The 18101-nt window shown below is 46.3% G+C and overlaps 1 protein-coding gene across 1 annotated transcript; it reads right to left on the bottom strand.

Moving 5' to 3' along the window:
- Positions 1–9568: 9568 nt before the first annotated feature.
- Positions 9569–12760, bottom strand: HOXA11 (homeobox A11). Its single transcript, XM_054991596.1, has 2 exons — positions 12013–12760; positions 9569–10312 (listed from the first exon to the last, which is right to left on the bottom strand). Exons 1-2 carry the CDS (start codon positions 12758–12760, stop codon positions 10080–10082), a joined length of 981 nt encoding a protein of 326 aa, XP_054847571.1. The 3' UTR covers positions 9569–10079.
- Between the last annotated feature and the right edge of the window lie 5341 nt (positions 12761–18101).

The following is an 18101-nucleotide window of genomic DNA, read 5'->3' as shown; positions in this document are numbered from 1 at the left end:
CTACTTTGCCTTATGGCGAGGGCGGGGGTGGCTACGTAGCGCTGGCCACTGAAAGTTCGGAGCCAACCTGACCTCCTCAATAGCCCTGAAGGGTTATGGGCATCGTAAAATCACCGAACGGCTCCTCCAAATGTCAGCTACTGTAATGGAGAGAAATCTGGTGCCTTTGGAGACTAGCGTCAGGGTGCTTACACCCGCGTTACTCAGAAGTAAGCCTCACTGTGTTCAATGGGAGATTACTTCCCCCGTCACTGTGCATAGGATTGTGGCCTCAGAGGTGGTTAACAAAAAACGTTGAGCAGTAATGAAGCAATTCTGTCTGGTGCAGTAAGGAGAACGTGAAGAGGCGCACCCGGACATTTCAGAAGCGTTTGAGTACAAATAGAATCGAACATGAAATCACAGAGAGAGAGAGAGAGAGAGAGAGAGAGAGAGAGAGGATGGGGTGGGGGTTAAGAGATGGTGGCCTGCACATTTTCCCTCAGTATCTTCGTTTGGATGGATAATTGAGTTTAATCTGTTCTCCTGTGCAATCTCTCCCTATCAGTAATAGGCAAAAAGCACCGCCAGAGAGTGGGCCGGTATGTATTTGTGGGGAAGATACCAGACAGCGCGCAGACAGCCTGTGAAGCCGGCAGACAGGCAGACAGATTTTATACTGAAGAAACGAAAGAGGGGACGTACTTCGGGGGTTGTTTTGAAATCATGTACACTGACCTGGAACAGTAACCCTTTTTTCCTTTGCAGGGCTCTTTGGGAATTTTATATATAATGTTTATACCCACGCGCAAATACACACACACATATGTGCACATAAAAGTCTCCCTCCACCCCTTTTTAACAGGGAAAGATTAAAACTCCCGTTTAGCTGTTCGTGTTCCAAACGCCCCAGCTGGCCGGACTTAAATGATGGCCCGCGCCTGCTCCCAGGCGAGTAAGAATATTCTTTTGATCAATGCAATATTGTTCAGTAAATCTTCCTCTCGGTTCCGTTTTGGCCGCCTGTTCTTCTGCCATTAAAGGCTTCCGAAGCCCAGAGAATGCCAGGGAAGCCGGGGAGGCTTGCCTTATGCCCAAGCAGCCTCGCCGATGGCTTTCAGACAGCCTCTCTCCTACGGCGCTTACCCTTGGCGTTCAAACAATGCCGCTAGCGAGAGACTAGGGCCAGTTGGATACCGCCAAACGCCCTCGCTCACTGCCGGTAGCAAAACTAGCGATCTGTCAAGCTTCGTGTTTCTCTTGCTTGGCCTACAGTTAGGACCCCCGCCCTTGACACTCGCCCGCAGGGACGGGTTATTCTCAAGTGGGCAGAAGACAGCGGCACGCAGAAGGGAGTTTCTCCAGGCACGTTAAAATGGAGTGGCCCTGTGCGGGTTCTAAGGGTGGGGGGTCGGATGCGAAGCCTGCTGTAAGTTGTTGCAACTTTGGCGGACTCTAAAGTGTTTGCGAAAAAGCAACGCATCTCGCCTAAACGTGGACCCCTTTCTCCTCTCCTCCCAGCCAAGAACTGTACCGCTGCCTTTAACGCCTGGAGGATTCCCGCGGCATGTAACCATTGAAGTCAACCAGAAGGAGCAATCCAGTAGCCTGGAGAAATACTTCTCCATCAGCCCCCCCCCCCAATATTGTTTGTATGTCCCCAAGCTCGACTTACCTTACAATGTGTTAATGTGTACTGAACAGGCCCTTATCAGAGTCCTAGGAGAGCTGTATCACCGCTAACAAAATGAGTGCCATATAAGGAACCATTTTATTGGCCAGTAGATGGGACCCCTATTATCAATAGGCTTAGCCTTATAAATACAGATCTAAATATAATGAAATCGGACCCGCCCACAGCCCAGTTTCACCTTCCGAAGGCTTTTCTCGCCTCGCATCAGGAATATAAAAAGGGCGCCCTGGGAGAAGCCGACTTCTTTGCCCAGCCTGTTTATTTTCCACTGGCTCGGTCAAGTAGAAATGAGTCGCAAGCTTTAAAAACGTGAACGGAAATCCTTTCCAAGTTATTAAAATAATGCTAAAAAAGAGAGAGAAACCCCGACCCGCTACCTTGGTATAAGGAGGGGCCTGTTGAGCGGAAGAGAGGGAGGTGAAGAAAAAGGCCGTAAACGTCTGTGAAATCCTTCCTAGTCTAAATAAAATGATGGCGAATTTATAGACCCTGTTAGAAAGGCCTTGGGAAAATAGCGCCGGAGGGGAGAAAAGAGAGGAGAGAGACGGGTCTAGCAGTGGCCAAGAGTCGCCAGGAGGCCCTTGGGCGCATACCTCGGACTCTGGGCCAGTCCTCTGCCAATAACTCCAGTCTAAGCCCATTGAAAGCAATGGGCTTTGGCCGGAGTGACCCGGAGGGGGGAGTGCACCGAAGGCGCTGGGCCAGGTGGTCCGATCCAGCGAGCCACACCTCAGGAGCGGTCTTGAAGAAGCCGAGTCTGAGCAGGCTTAGCGAAGAGGGCTTTCCCACTGACTCCCTGGCCAGCCTCCTGTCTTGCCTTCCAGGCGCTTGCAGCTCCAGAGCTTCCCTCCGCCCTCGGGGGATTGCTTTGACGAGCGCCTCCGGTTCCTTTAACCCAAAGACCAGGGCAACCGCGAACCGGCACCTCGCGCCCGGGCCCGGGCCATCTTTGATGGTTGCATTTATAGGAGCCGAGCGCTGGGCCTTGACGGCCAAGGCACTTTGGGCCTGATCCGAAGCCCAGGCGGGTCACTGGGAAGGAGGAGGGCGCGGACGGGAAGGCGTTGGGCTCCCTCTCGGAGCTCGTGAACTCGGCTCAGCGCTTTCTTTAATCGCTAACAAGGCCAAGGCGAGCAAACAGCAACTCGACTCATCAAAGCCAGTGGAGTAAAACTAATAATGTGCACTTGATTCTTAACTATAAAAGATAATGGTCAATTCTGGAGCAACTAAACTACTTTGGCGTGCATTGTGTGTAGCCGCCACATTTTAAACACTTAACAATGTGTCTCGGACATTAAGCAGAGCTTTATAGCGTTTCTTGAGACTATTATGCAGGGCAGAGGATGAGAAATCGCTGCTTTTTCATTTTGCCCTTGCCAACAAACTCGACTGGGAGGGGGGCGATAAAGTAAGAGGCCTGCTCCACAACCGAGTTGCGCCGAAACACAGGAAAAGCAACCTGGTAGTAGAGAGTGGGTTTTGATAGCGGAACATCCTCCCCGGCGGCGGCCAAATCCTTCATCCAAATAAAACTTTATTGATCCAGGAGAAATATAATGGCTATATTAATAGAGTCGTTAAGCTGTTTTATGAGTTTAGACTAATTTTTTTTAAAAAAACAAAAACTCGAAGAGATAAATAAGGCACCAGACCACAACCCCGAGCTAGATTAGAGTAAGGACTCTCTCTCTCTCTCTCTCTCTCTCTCTCTCTCTCTCTCTCTCTCTTGAAGAGGGATCTACCCATTTATTATTTCCACAAGAAACCAAGAGGTCCAACATTGTTAATCACGGGATACTGTTCTCGTTGTATGCTAATTAAGATGCGCTTTATATTTCTGACATGGCAAATTGAGGTTTAGCGGGGAGGAAAAGGGGGAGAGGAAGGGACGGTATAAAAGCCTATCATGGGGGCTGCTTGTTAAAATATAAGACGGCAGATTGCATTTTGTAAATCCTGACCCAAATTAATACAATCAGTGCCTACTTATTTAATGTTGGACGTGTCAGTTGTCAAGAATGTGACCGCGTGCCAAGCCCGTTTTCCCTCTGGATAAATTCCCAAACAGGCGGCTTTCCATCAGGCATTTTAAGAACTGCATCTCTGTGCCAAGCAAGGTGACAAATGGCTGTCCCAATAATTTTTATCTTCACTTCAAAATTCTTTCGTGGTAAAAGGGAAGAGAGAGAGAGGAAAAAACCAAGAATGAGCTATAGTCAAGTTTGGGGAGATTTATTCCCTTTCAAATTCAGAGTGCCTTCGCGTCTTAAACCCGAGGCCTCTGGCAGCCTGCATCCTGGTCTGGCTGGAATCCTGCGCACAGTTTCTGGTGAGTGAGTTTGCCATTGATAGGGACGGGATTTATGTGCGGGAAAGGATTGCCCGATCACAGTCGCCTTCTCTGCGCTAAGAAGGCTGAAGTGAAAGGAAGCCTCCCAGAGCCTATTTTCCCCATCGGAGAGCGCAGGGCCACGGCCTTGGGCCCGTTCATGTCCATTTACTTGGACGTAAATTCGGTTTAAGTCAAGGGCACCTCGCCCAAGTAAATGGGCCCAAGTAAGTGGGCCTGCTGAGGCCTGGCCAAGGTCTCTTAACTCGAAATTCCTAAACATAGGGAAGCTGCTTGGAACTGCTACAAATGTTATTGTTGTGGCAGCTTAAAGAAGAAAAGTTAAAAAGAATCTATCTAGCATAAACTTTAGCGACGGTCCAAAGGGGCTCTAGTTAGAATGAAAATCTGCTCCTCTTTCAGGCGCCACAAGACTGAGTTTTGTTGCAGCAGTGCAAGCCTGAACCGTCTTGTACCTTTCTGATATCATTAACTTGGAAGGTTCTCGAAGAGAGTAACTCTGCTTAGGATGGCGCTGTGAACAAGCTACTGTTTGGGAAAACAGCTCCAGGTGGAACATTTTGCCTCCATGAGCTTTTCTGAGCAGAAGGAGGACGTTAGCCCTAGTAACGGGGAGCCTCGCCTCGCAGTGAAACCTGCACGGTGTATTGATCTGCATATTAATCCACCCGAGCCGACTTTATCCCTTTAAAGCACAGAAAACAAGAGGTTGCGCTTCAAAAACATGCTTCTACTTGCATCTCTAGCTCTTTACTTGCAATGCGATCTGGAGACGCGCGACTGCTTTCAGATGCGAAGACAACCCCTCCTCATCAAAAGATGATCTTTCTGGAGGCAATTCTGAGCTCGCTTTCTGGACAGGCAGCTCTAGCCAAGGCCCCCACTTCCGAACAGAGAGGCGGAAAATAATGTGGACTCTCAACCGCCCTTCCTTGCAACACAATACCAAAAAGAGTAACCACAAAGGGGGGAGGGGAATGTCTGCCTTGTGTAGCTCCACACACTGAGGCATGTTTTCTCATAGGTAAGGCCCATTTATTTCACCGGGACTAAGCCCTATAGGATTGCAGCCTTGTCCACGAGAAGGGGGGGGGGAATGAAACCCAGTACTTTGCGGTAGAAACTGCCAGTAGTTTTACATTGCCCGCACCCCAATATCGCAACTCCGAAGAAATTTGCAAAATATATAAGCAACATGCCCTTTCTTTAACAACAGCAAAAATGTGGCTTTCTGATCGAGACCTAGAAGTAAATGCTTTATAACCCGTGGGTTCTTTTAAGCAAGGCGGCAGGCCGTGGGGTGGGAACGCCGAAAGAGGGAGAAGACCTCTCGACAAACATATCGACCATAAGAAACCTTTCGGTAGATTGTTCTCGTAATGGACAGGGTTCCCCCACATGTTTGTTTGTAAACTGGTGGAGACCGGAGCCTCGTCTCTTAGGCCTTGTACTCCACAAGCACCGCGAGCACTGGTTACAATCGACACTGCGGATCAGATTCTCCAAAAAATATATTAAAATGTACATTGGTTGTTCGAAGCCCCCCACTGCAGTCCCTCACAAGTAAGACTCGGCTTCCCTCCCATAGGAAGCCAGTCGTAATAGCCACTCTATAATAAACCTTCAACACAAACTTCAGCCATCCTGTTTAAGCAAATCGTAGCAAGAACAGAGGCTTCTAACATAACATATAACTTGGACAAAAATGTGGCCTTAATACAAGTTAATTCCAGAGGCGGACTTTTCAAAGGCGTTGGAGCCTGGGGGGGGGGCACCGCTCGGTAGCTTCTTCCTGCCGGTCTATGCAGAGAGGCCATATCACAAGGTCAGCCCCTCGCTTCCCTTCAGAAATCCACCCAAGCAGTGGAAATATCATTGGTCACAGTGTTGTCCTCTGTATTTGGCATCCTCATCCTAAGCATATCACGTGAAAGTAAACCCAAGAGAGGAAGGAAATTGATTTTCCGTATGAAAGGGGGGGGGGTTTGGCGAGAGCGTCTAATGAAATGCTGAGGGCTGCAGCTTTAAGATCCAGTTCACTGTACACGTCTAATGAAATGCTGATGAGTTTTGGGCCTGCCCTCAGCTGCCCAGGATGGGGATGCCAAACATCAAGCCATGAAGTTCCCTTTGACTTGGCGCCACTCTCCAAATACCTTCACACACGCGGGTAGGGGAGATCGATACAGACAGCGCGGCGGCGATGTTTGGAAGGGCAGCCGCTATCCAAGCACTGACTGCAATCGAACATTTCTTGTTTCGCCAAAGGGACTTGTTCACTCCACAGTCCAAGGCTATCGATTTCCACCTCCCGCTCGGAAAGGGCGGAGGGAAAGTGACGTTGGCCTCAGAAAAAAAAAAGGCTTTTAACAAATATTGCTGTTAACCACACACTGATGATCTATGCCAAACCGGAATGAGCAAACTGCGGCTCAGATTCAATAAGGCCATCAAAATTATCTGCCATTTTCAGTCTTCGCTATGATAGATCTAGTTGGTAGAACACACCTCTTGCTCACCACATAAACGTCAAAACTCATAATATTTCCAGGGATGCAATTTTTATAAGGGTTTCGCCGTCTTGGCCTAGGTTTGTTTCACCACTGCGTGGGCAGCGCGCTAGAGTTCTACCTGAAACCCTTTCTCCACGTTTCTCTCCCCTAAAGATTACATCTCCAGACTTAGGAAGCCATTTTTTAAAAAGCTATTTTAAGACCTAAAGGAAAAAACATTCACACCGGTGGCGTTTCCTTTCCAAAGAGGCTTAAGTAGACACAAAGGTTACTCTGGCTGCACCTTGAGAGATGGGCCTTCCTTTTGCCAAGCTTAGGCTCGAATGAAATACTCACGGCTCTGACGCGCTCTCAATCCGTCAGCCCAGGACCCAACTTCTGGCGTCTTGCTTTATTCTCCTTGAAGGAGTGTTCAGCCGCCTTCAGCTTACCTTTGCAAATCTGCCCGTGGAACGTGAAATAATATAATGTGCAACTCCTAGAATGTAAAGGGAACAAAGGCCAAGAATTCCCCCCTTCTCTTTCTCTCCCCCCTTCTCCTACTGCGGCTTTGACATTGATCTGAAGAACGCCATCTTGTGGCGATCCACTTCCAAAGCAGAACTGACCTGCCAACCAAATTCCCAAAAAAAGGCTCTGCCTAACAAATCGCTCCAGACAATTTCCCTGCAGAGATCGAACCTCTGCAGCTAAGAGGCTGCTGCGAATCGTTTATAGGCCTGCTTTCTAAATATGCAAAGGGGCAGGTCATGGGCGCTTCTATGATTGCCTTGCCCTAGCAACACACGGGATGTGCTTTTTAAAAGAAGAAGAAGAAGAACAGGGCCAGGAAATCACCACCACCGTCTCCCCCACAAGCTAGAGAAACTCCATGACTCAGCCTAGGCAGGAGTAACCAGTTAATGTTTAACTAGGAAAGGAAGTCGCCGGTTAACATTTATGGCCCCGCGTCTATTCCTCTGCTGGTCTGTCTCCCTTTCTCCGTTTCTCTTTCTCTCTTCCGCTTTAAAGAGCTGCATTCCTTTGTAACATGCTAGCCAAACAAACAAACAAACAAGTTTCCTCTCCACCCGCCTCCCCCTCCCCTCATCTTTGTACATTTCCTTTGACCAGACGCTGTCTGGCTTGGTGGGGGTCGTCAGCAAAAGCTCCGAGCCAGTTAGCCCTTCACCTCAAGGTTATGGGTGATGTCCAAAGCAATACAGAAGTTCAAAGCCAATAAACAATAGGAAAAACAGTATGTACTTTCTTTCCTGATTAAGAATAAAGGGGGGAAATATCAACCTCCTGTCGCATGCTCACGAATGTATTTGGGGGTTTTCAGAGCCCCCCCTCCCAGATCCCTGCAACGCATCTCGGTCCCAATCACATGCCTATTGCCCTTCACAGAAAACCGTTTTCTTTGGAGTTACTCATAGGCACAAACCTATTTCACTCAGCATGCCTCTACAAAATAGCTACTAATGCCGTTCAGTAAAGCAAATTCTGCCACAAACACCCTTTATACTTCCAAACGGAGCATTTAGACATATGGTGTCTGAAATGACCGAGTACATCTTGAATCCAGCAAACACTTGAGCTTCTCCAGTATTGCTAACAGCCCCCCTCCATTAAATCTGTAATTTGCCATTATTTTAAGGGACTGACAACCCCCCCCCCCTGCAAACTAGTAAAACCTGGCCTCATTCTAGCTGGACTCTGCCTACGCACTCATGAATACCAGACATGTTGCTCTCGCCTATCATGAATGACCAGCAACTATAGGTGAGTGGAATTTTCGCCAAAGCACCTCATTCGCGTGACTCAGAATCTCAGAACAGATGAAAGAATCTCCATGAATGTAACACAAGGATAAAAAAAATAAATTTCCCACGTGTTTATTTTTGTTGTGCGCCGTTCCACTGTATACATGCAACCAAAGACCTTCGCATATTAAAAACAAAACTGTATATACAAATATGACATACATATTTCAAACAGTGATGGGCTATCAATGTATTGCGTTCTGTGAACTGTGTAAAGAAATAGCATCCATCTTGGAAGCTGGTGATTTTAAAAACAACATCCTTGCCACCATATTTTTCACATATTTAAAAACAAAAAAGGACAAACCCGGCACCTTTCAAGAAAACAACCGTTTCTAAAAAGGATAGCAACAATTTTTTTTTCATTTTTAAAATGTACAGGTCTTGAAAAAAACACCATTCTTGTATGAAATATACATTCAGATATTCTCAACAGCAAATGACCTTTACAATAAAACACATATTCTTTGTAAACTGATATAGAATTTTAAATAGTTCTTTTTTCTAAAATCAGGGTTCTCTCTCTTTCTCTCGCTTTGGTTCCGGCTGGGAAATATATTTCTTCATATATATTTAAAATAACTCCAAGGAACTCTCCATTCTTTGATTCTGCCGTCTGAACGACCAAGTAGAACTTACAACATTAACAGCGGACAACAAGGTTGAAAACGAAATGCATCCTATTTACATTGCTGGCTTTCTGCATTATGTTGGTATTATGGCCTTCTAAGGAAACCCTGCTTAGTCTAATGATCTGATCTCAGTGCATTGGAAACATCCAAAATCAAATTAAGTGTTGCGCAGTCCTGCCAAACTATCCTTATCCACAGGTATTTCCTGAAGAAAGTTTGTGAGACAGAAGCCAGAAACTTCCTTAAACTGATTTACCCTTTTGCCAGTATTAGATTAGTCTTTCTCCGGCCCTCTCTTAACCGATCGCCATTTTTAAGCATATAAATACAAACATCATGATTTGTCTCAAAAAGGATGGCCACATTTCGCCAGTTGTTATTCATTGAATTGCTAGGAATTTGCCTCTTCAGTGATTGTTTCTTTACCATATATGGCCAAGTGATACCTGAAATCGCTTCAAAAGGAGCTAGTCAAGTCTTTTACGTCATATCTCTCTAACACAGCACCGTCACGTCCCGCTGGTTCTTCTGCAAACATCTATGATTGGCCTTGCAATGGAATAAGTATTTTTTAAAAGTAGTTTAAGCCTGAATTGGTAAGGAGGGCAAACCTTCTTGTGGAAGAAAAGGGAGTAAAGGGTGTTGGGGTAGCGGTTTGTGCATTTATAGCAAAGTGGTGGAGGACATTTGAAGGATTTTTTTGGGTTTGATTTTTTCATTGATCCTCAAGCTCTCGGGCTGCCAGGTGTATCCTCCCAACCAATGTTCCACAGTAAACCAAGTTAATATAGTTTAAAAGCATCCTGAAGCCAACCACTCCCCGCATGAACCCCTAACGGAACTGTGGTGTCTGAAGGTAGGAGGTGGAAGTTGCACGCCGACCAAACGATGTTGGCTCCAATTCATTCCAGTTGATACATAAAGAAGAACTTCAAAAGGAAAAGAAAACCTGTACGTTTGCTTTTAGGAGGTGGGGGGGGGGACACTTAGTTTTTCAGAGTCCTCCGTCATCTTACACGACTCCTTCTCATAGGTAACCTTGTGGCTTGACCTTGTCAAGGGCGAGATCTGAATTTAATCTCGATATGAAAAACGCTACGAGTTTTAAAGTAGTGGATTAGCTGAGTAATATTGTAATCGGTCCCTGTTAATTTTTTTCTCTTTCATTCTTCTGTTTTGAAACCATATTTTTACTTGACGGTCGGTCAAGTTGAGCATTCGGGAGAGCTGGAGGCGTTTCTCTTTGTTTATATAGACACTGAAGAAGAATTCCCTTTCTAATTCTCTAATCTGATATTTGGTGTATGGGCATCTCTTTTTACGCGTACGTTGTCCACCTGTGGAATGAAAAAATAAAGGCAGAAGTCTGGAGTCAGAGACGGGTGAGGGAGGGGATACCATTCATATTTAATCGAGGGATACTCATATGTGAAAAGAAGCTTTTAGCTTACTGCCTGGACAAATAATGATGTTCTCTCCTTCCCAGCATTTATGTACATGTTAAGTTAACCCCGTGTAAGGATAAATCTCTGCCTGTGCAAGCCACAAGGAAGAACCTTAAGCATCCAGTTCAAACAATAGACCTGCAGCCGGATGCTGTGCACGTTTAATCAAAGCAAACCTTCCTGAGATCCAAAGGATCCATGCTCAAGTGAGTGTGCATCGGACTGCAGCCCAAGACAGACAGTGCTTAAAAGGACATGCTTCACTAAATGCTGGAATCGGTCCTTTACCAAGACCAGGGCTTGTACAAGACATTTGGAAAGGTTATGGCTAGAGATATGTCACCCAAGATGACAGCTTCAGCCGAGTTCCGCAGTCTAGGGAAATCTTAATCTCCACAGACATGGGCTGCAATCCTAAAAACACTTTCCTGGGGGTAAACTCCATAGAATAGCATGGGTCTTACTTCCAAGTAGACTCGTTTAGGATTGCTCCCATAAAGCCTTCAAGATGAGTCAAATCCTGCCTGCTTCCCTGATTACTAAGTATGCTTTTAACCTTAACCTTCTGCTGGTGAGGCTTTTCTGTGCCTCTCTTCCCCACTTTTAAAATACCTATCCATCTGCATAAGACAACCAGAAGTGCAGTTTGGGTATAACCCCCCTCCATATTTTTTCAGTTCTCTCTCTCTCTCTCTCTCTCTCCTGGCCACACCGGCTGCAATGATTTCTGAACAAAACCGACCCCTTCAGAAGCTGTTTCCTTACCGCCTCCCCCATTTCCCCAAGGCTTTTTATATTAAATATTAGTGCTACCTTTTATTTAAATGCAATATTCTCTTTCCCGGTACATCTCGCTGTAAGGGTGTTTATCTGCTCTTGACTTTTGTGGTGGGGTGGAGAGAGAAAAGGCCACGTTAAAAAATCCGGCTGTGACAGACTGAATAACAATTGCAAGTAACAACAAACTGTTGGGCAGCCGGCAACACGTAATTGCCACAGCGCCTTTGGAAAACGGCTTCCTTTAGACAAAAAAGGGCCAGCTTTAGGTACATTTGTTGCTTTTAATATATTGCTGGAGTGCAGCGGTGCAGGCGGCTACTTTATCTGTTAAACACTATTCTCCTGCAATCGTTAAAAACAGGGATGGCTTTGAATCCAAGCCTCTAACTAGACTTCTGGGGCAACACATGGCTTTTATAAAAAAAAAAAAATCACAGGATTACATGGATATCAAAGGAGACTGAAATCCCCTTTTGGGCGAATTTACAGGCGCAAAACGTGCGTTATTATATTTTCGAGACTTTGACTACACAACCTCCCCCCTCCTTCTTTATTCTTCTTTTTTATGATTTAAGAGGAAAAAACTTTTTTTTAAAAAAAGGCATCCATTGGCCGGTGGGTATTTCACGGCCAATTTCAGTCCTCGCCACGTGATCTCGCCTTTTATAACAAAGTTTTGTTGGGGGAAATCTAAAGGCCCTTCATAAACCTTATATGCTTATAAAACAGCATATAAAAATTTAACAGCGGCGGTGCGCTAAGATTTCCAAGTCCCTTTCATAAAAGCGCTAGGGCGCTGCCTTTATACGTACTGGAGCCGCTGGATTTCTCCTCATTGTTGCCGGAAGACGAGCCGGGGCTGCTGCTGCTCTCCAGCCGCCGGCGCCGCTCCTTCTCCTCGGCCGCCGCCGGGGCTGCTCCTGCTCCCGCGCCCGCCGCCGCCGCCGCCGCCTCCCTGCCGCAGCCGCCCTCCGAACTTGAAGTTGCCGCTGCCGCCGCGGCCACCGGCGCGGCTCCCGAGGGCGGCCCCTTCTCGGCGCTCTTCTCGCCGGCGTAGTCCGCGTGGCTCTCCGCCGAGCCGTAAGCCGTCTCGAAGAACTGGTCGAAGGCCTGCGGCAGCACCCCGTTCCTGCCCACCGCGCTATAGAAATTGGACGAGACGCCGGCGCTGCCGCTGGGATGGTGGTAGACGTTGGCCGGGCTCTTCCCGAACACGTCGCCCATGCCGGCCGCAGCCGTGTTGGAGGCGGGCAGGCAGTCCCTGTGCATGATCTCCTCCGCCGAGTAGCAGTGGGGGAGATTGTTCCGGGGGTGCCATTTACTGGCCGGATCAATGGCGTACTCCCGGAAGGTGACTTCTCGCACAGGTTGGACCGGGGGTAGGTTGGAGGAGTAGGAGTATGTCATGGGGCGAGAAGACGGGGTCTGGGGCAGGAAGGAAGGGAGGCTGGAGAAATCAGGACCCGACACGTAGTAAGTACAACTTGGCAAATACATGTTAGAGGAACAAGGAACACGCTCATCAAAATCCATCATTAGGCTACCTCGGGCTCTCCGCATTAGCCGAGCTTAACATGATTCTCTAACGCAGCTGCCTCTTTGAAGCAGATCCGTGAAGTAAGAAATTGGGAGACGTAAGCTGACGTGGAAATCTATCCCCATCCTTAGCAGGGAGGCGGTGGTCATGTGACCAAATGTTGAAATTGACAAGCTGCGAGTCCGGGCCCTCTCTCGCTCCCCCCCCTTCTTCCCCTTCTTTGTAGCCATCTCAAGGGAAGCAACAGATCGTCACTTGGGTCTTCTGGCCAAAGCCAAGAAATCTTAAATGTAACTCACGCGAGCCTCGTGGATGATGGGGGGCAGGCGGCGGCGGCGGGGAGACGCGTGCCCCCCTCTTTCTGTTTCTCTCTCTCTTTCCCTTTCCCTCTCAAGGCGCTTTCCTTTCTCTCCCTTTTCTCACCAGCTTCCCCCTCCTATATCGGGAGATCTCGAGCCCATTAAACAGGGGACGCAATTAGAAATGCGCGGAGATTCACCTCCCCCTTCGCGTTTAAAAGCTTGTTGAATGGCTTGGAAGAGGTGCCGTGTAATCTTACAATTCTGCCCAGATCTGACTTCTGGGAAGGGTTGCTCCGAAAGCCCCGGGCCCCTATGATGTGTTCCTCTGGAAAACGCTCGCCCAGCCCTGCAGGCTTTTGCCGAAGACATGGCGGGGAAGAATGTGCCGAGGTCAAGTCTGTACTGATTTTCATGGTGAATGGATGACATGCTCGCCTTCACGTTCATTTCCGAAGCGCCTAGTGTCTTCCTTCCCCTTCGTACAAGTTAACCTCAGATAGCCCGGGCGGCTGCCGTACAGCTCGGAACCAGGTATTTAGCAGTATTTGATGCTCACCCAGCCAGGCGCCTGGTTTTCTCCACGCCCCCCCCCCACATGCTGGAAAGGTGGTGGTTTTTTAAAAAAAAATGTTACTTGCAATGCCAGGAGATCATTTGAATTGCAAACCACCAGGTAAAAAGAGTAAGCTGAGCACAATGCAGCCAAATGCTGGAGAAGCCAGAAGGTTGAACGAGGACGCGCCACACCGATCCTGACAGTATTCCTTGGAAGTAAATCCCACTGATTGTGCTGGACTTACTGCAAATACCCTTTCATTTGTTAGAATCTGTGTATAAAAGTTTAAGGTGGTTGTGACACACTCAAAAAAAAAAAGGATTTGAGAGATCCCTCGCCCTTCCTAGCAAAGCTGCAGAAAGGATTATGGAAAGGCTTTGGCCAAGGAAAGTGCGGACTGTATTGAGGATTGTATAGAGAATAAGAACCTAAACGCGCCATCCAGTGCGCATACTTGTAAGTAAGAGGTGCTGAACTCAGTGGCATTTGCTTCTGAGTAAGCATGCACGGGGTCGCCCTGCACATAAAGTGTTTCTCTGCCAATAAAAAGCATATCCTCCACCAAAGCAGAGCCAAAGAAAGCAGAAAAAAGGGCCAAGCAACACAGCACCTACAGGAAGACAGCCCCCTCCTTCTGTGTAGATGTGCTATTTTGATGCTTTATTTAAAGGAAGAAAGGTTGCTTAGCTGGATCTAATTATAACAAGGGGAAAGGCCACAAACAACCGATTCTGGGCTTGGAGGAGTTGGAAAACCAAACAGATTTCATATCGTTCTGGGAAGTGGGCGGAGGGGACCCGCTATGGGATTCTTGAGATGGGTAAAAATAGTACTTTAAACAAAATATATAGTATTGTTTTCTGAGATGTAATTCTGTATTTATATTCCAGAGAGTAACAGCTCTACTGTCCATACTGGAGATCCTCGGGATTTAAATGTCAGGATCGATTTGTTTATTTATTGCTGAGCTTATCCTAACTGACTCAATAACAAATCTCATCATGCTGGGTTCAGGAAAAAAAATCTCATTATGTATTTTTCCGATGTCCAACTTAACTATAGTAAGCTGTAAATATCAATATGATCCAGTAATTACTTTGTAGTGGAATAAACGAATGTATTAGCATGTTTATACGCCTTTTACCTCCCCCTTCACTTTCTTTCTTTCTTTTTCTTTCTCTCTCTCTTTTACAAGGGCTACCAATCACAAATCAAACGCTTTGGACATATCCCTTTAATGAACTCTTTATTTTGGATCGCTGCAAGAACTTTTATGGGCCTTCAACGTTTGCGAGCTGAACTTGAAATTATTAATTAATCTCCCTGCTTGTCCCATTTGCCAAGAGAGTGGATGAAAATAGGAGATAAGCGTGTCATCAAAGGACTATTTACAGATTGCGTGGGTCTGTGTGGGACTATAAAATGGTTTTATTTCTTTTCTGGGGGGTGGGTGGAAGGAGCAGAAATATGCGGCTCTGATGCTTGCCAATTGATTTTAACGAGAGCCTTTTGCTTTTATTCTCCCTCCGCCCTGTTTTTTTAAAGAAAAGGTACCCGAGAACGGTTTCATTGCCGATCTTTCTCTTGCTCCAGTTCTTGATATGAGGAGAAATGATTTTACCCCCTTCCCTTTTCTCCCCACACAGGGGTGAATCCCTGAAGGGTCCCCCCCCCGCCCCAGCCCAGGCTGATAACAAAGGCGCCACCATTGCACAGACTGGCCCCGCCTCTTCTGCCCTGGCAAACAACTTTCTTGCACTTGTATGAGGGGGGCTTTTCAAGCTCTAATTGAAGTCGGCGCGTCTAGGAGAACCGAAAACAGTTCTAGACTGGCTGGGGGGTTTTATGGCACTTTTGGCAGTCAACTTCAGCTTGTCTCCGAGCAGACAACGGCAGAGCTGACCAACGTTAAGAGAGGAGACGCCACCTACGTGGATCCCCTCCTCGCCTGCAAGAAAGCCGCTCCAACCTTGGGCGCACAGGAAGGGGGCAGGCTTGAGAGAAGAAGGTTTGTAGGGGGGGGGGGGCTCTTCAGTCCCTGGGCTGAGCCTTTCCCTGGGAGCCCTTCCTGATTCATCCTTGCAGACAAAGAAGAAAATTAAGGATCGGCTGGCAGGGAGCGGAGACGAATCCGGAATGAATCAAGCAGCTCCTGCTGTCTGTAGGCTCAGCCTCCCCCTGTCTAGCATGGATTATAGGTTATGGCTTGGCGGAGACGACACCGATGCTCGGAGGGGCTGGAAGCTTGCATGTGAATGAAAGGGAGGGGGCGTCTGCAGGACTCTCCTGCCAAAGCTTTGCCTCTGCGGAGCCATTCGAGAGCATTATTGAAAGGACCTAAGGGTGCCGCTCGCCTAGGAGGCAGGAGGCACCCAGGGCTCCGTTCTCCCCTTCATGTCCTCTGAAGTGAAAGGCTGCTAATGCACGCCTCGCCTCCCGATGGGTCGGTCACGACGGCGAGCCTGCAGCTCGGCTACCATTTTTGAACGCCCCAGGCAGGCTTTCTGTATGTTTTCTTTAGGAAAGGCTCCTGTAATGCAATATTTGCGATTTCCTGGCCAGAGACAGGGAAGAGGGAGGAGAAGTGGGATCATCTTTAGCTTGCACCCCCCCTTACCTTGGGGATCCTCCTGAGAATAGCAGCGGGCATCTCAGTTGGGACAGGAAATTCCCAACTGTGGTTGCATGCATGGTGGGGGGATAGAGAAAGGGATTTTGCAAAGGCGATCTCCGTTGTGGAGAACATTGCAGTGAATGTGGTTAGAGGCTTGCACAAAACGGCAACAGGGATGGATATATATTTATATATCCATTTCAAAAGAGTACACGGTTGAAAACGTTTCCTTTGTTCGGCAAGGTCACTCTCTGCTCTAAAATTCGCAAATAGCTCTTCTTTCTGGTACCTACAAAGTTGTACAGTGTCTGACACTCAGGCTATTCTGAAAGACAGCTGCTTTATACAAATAACTGTGGGTGTATATAGGACGACATGTTTGCGACAACAACAACTGGTTATAGCGTTACTTTGCTGGCGATGTATGTCACCCACGGAAATCTGGTCGAAATGTCATTCCCCCCGCCCCTTTCCTATCCTAAATGCAAAGAAATGAATTCCAAGGAAATTACTTTCAGTTTAGATTTAGGGGATTTGTGACGCCAATCCCTTCAATATATTGCTTGTGTATGTGCGTGTACTGTAGCTGTCTAGTGGCTATATGTCCGATCTTTAGATACCTTGTATTTGCACAAAAATAAATTCGAGACCATACAGAAGATTTTTCTGTACCATATCGTTTTGGGTTGCATGTGTGTGAATGAGGTTTACTGAGAGCGCCCCTTAAAAAAGAAAAGAAATAATATATTTTATAAATTCACGGCTTTTTTTAATAAAAGCAATATAATGCTACGGTAACACAGCTTGTCAAATAATATTTTAATTTAAACATTGTCAAATCATTCTTTCCTCCATTCTTTTCGCTGTGCTATTTTAATTATTGTTCTAAAACATACATTGACTTTTTTTTTAAAAAAAGATCTGATTCTATAAATATATAAATAAATTGCAGGTGACGGGTCATGCCAGTTTAAACACTTTTAAATCCCACTAATTCCAATAGGTCGGATTTCCGCGTGTGATCCCATCTCAGTCTACGGTATTCAAAAGACCTTAACGCTCGATGGATCGTGCCCCAGTATGGGCATGTTTCCAGAGTTATCATGTATTTATAAGATACCTAAAATAGTATCTTCTCCCCTATTTCCCTAGCAAGCATTGAATATTAACAAAATACAGTCTAAGTTACCTAAGTCATCTAATGTCGGTTATCCATGACATTTAGATTTGAAAAGTGTAGATGTTTAACTTCTGAATACAAACAAACAATAGATAGTATAATGGTATGTTTTTGTTGCTTTCTGCAGTAATGCTAATTTGTTTTGAAAACAAATCGTTCTTATTTATCTGGAAAAAAGAGTTGATTTCAATGGAGGTTACTTTCAGTTGAATATTTTAGTCTAGACCCAATGCTAACAAGATGGGAAGTAGGCACATAGGCCATGATTGTGGCAAAATGGAGCACTCTTAGGCACCATGGTTTTAACTGGAACACATTTATGCACATGATTAACTCTCCTGAAACGGCTTAAATGTGCTTAAAGTTCTCTGGATCCTTCCCAAGCACATTTAATTACAAGAATGTGCTTTTAAATTCTGGCTATTAAAAGAAATGACTAGCTTCTGTTTTAATTTCATTTTCTAAAATACCCTTATTTATCAAGGGACAAAGTAATTAAATATTATGATTTAATCGTTTCATTCTCGTAAGGACTACCTATTATTTTGCAAAATTCTTGTTTTTTTTGTCCTCTTTCTAAAGCTATTGTAGATCGGAGAGTTATAATTTAATCCTCTCACATCCTGTAGAATAATTATTCCTCTCTGTTTTTGAAGTCCCATAGTTTCGAATGAAATTTACTTCAAAGTAATCTCTTTTCTATCTTTCTCAT

The sequence above is a fragment of the Eublepharis macularius genome, chromosome 11, assembly GCF_028583425.1.
Source record: "Eublepharis macularius isolate TG4126 chromosome 11, MPM_Emac_v1.0, whole genome shotgun sequence".
In the NCBI taxonomy this organism is placed as follows: Eukaryota; Metazoa; Chordata; class Lepidosauria; order Squamata; family Eublepharidae; genus Eublepharis; species Eublepharis macularius.
The sequence above is the reverse complement of the archived record's forward strand: the minus strand, read 5'-3'. Positions and strand labels throughout refer to the sequence as shown.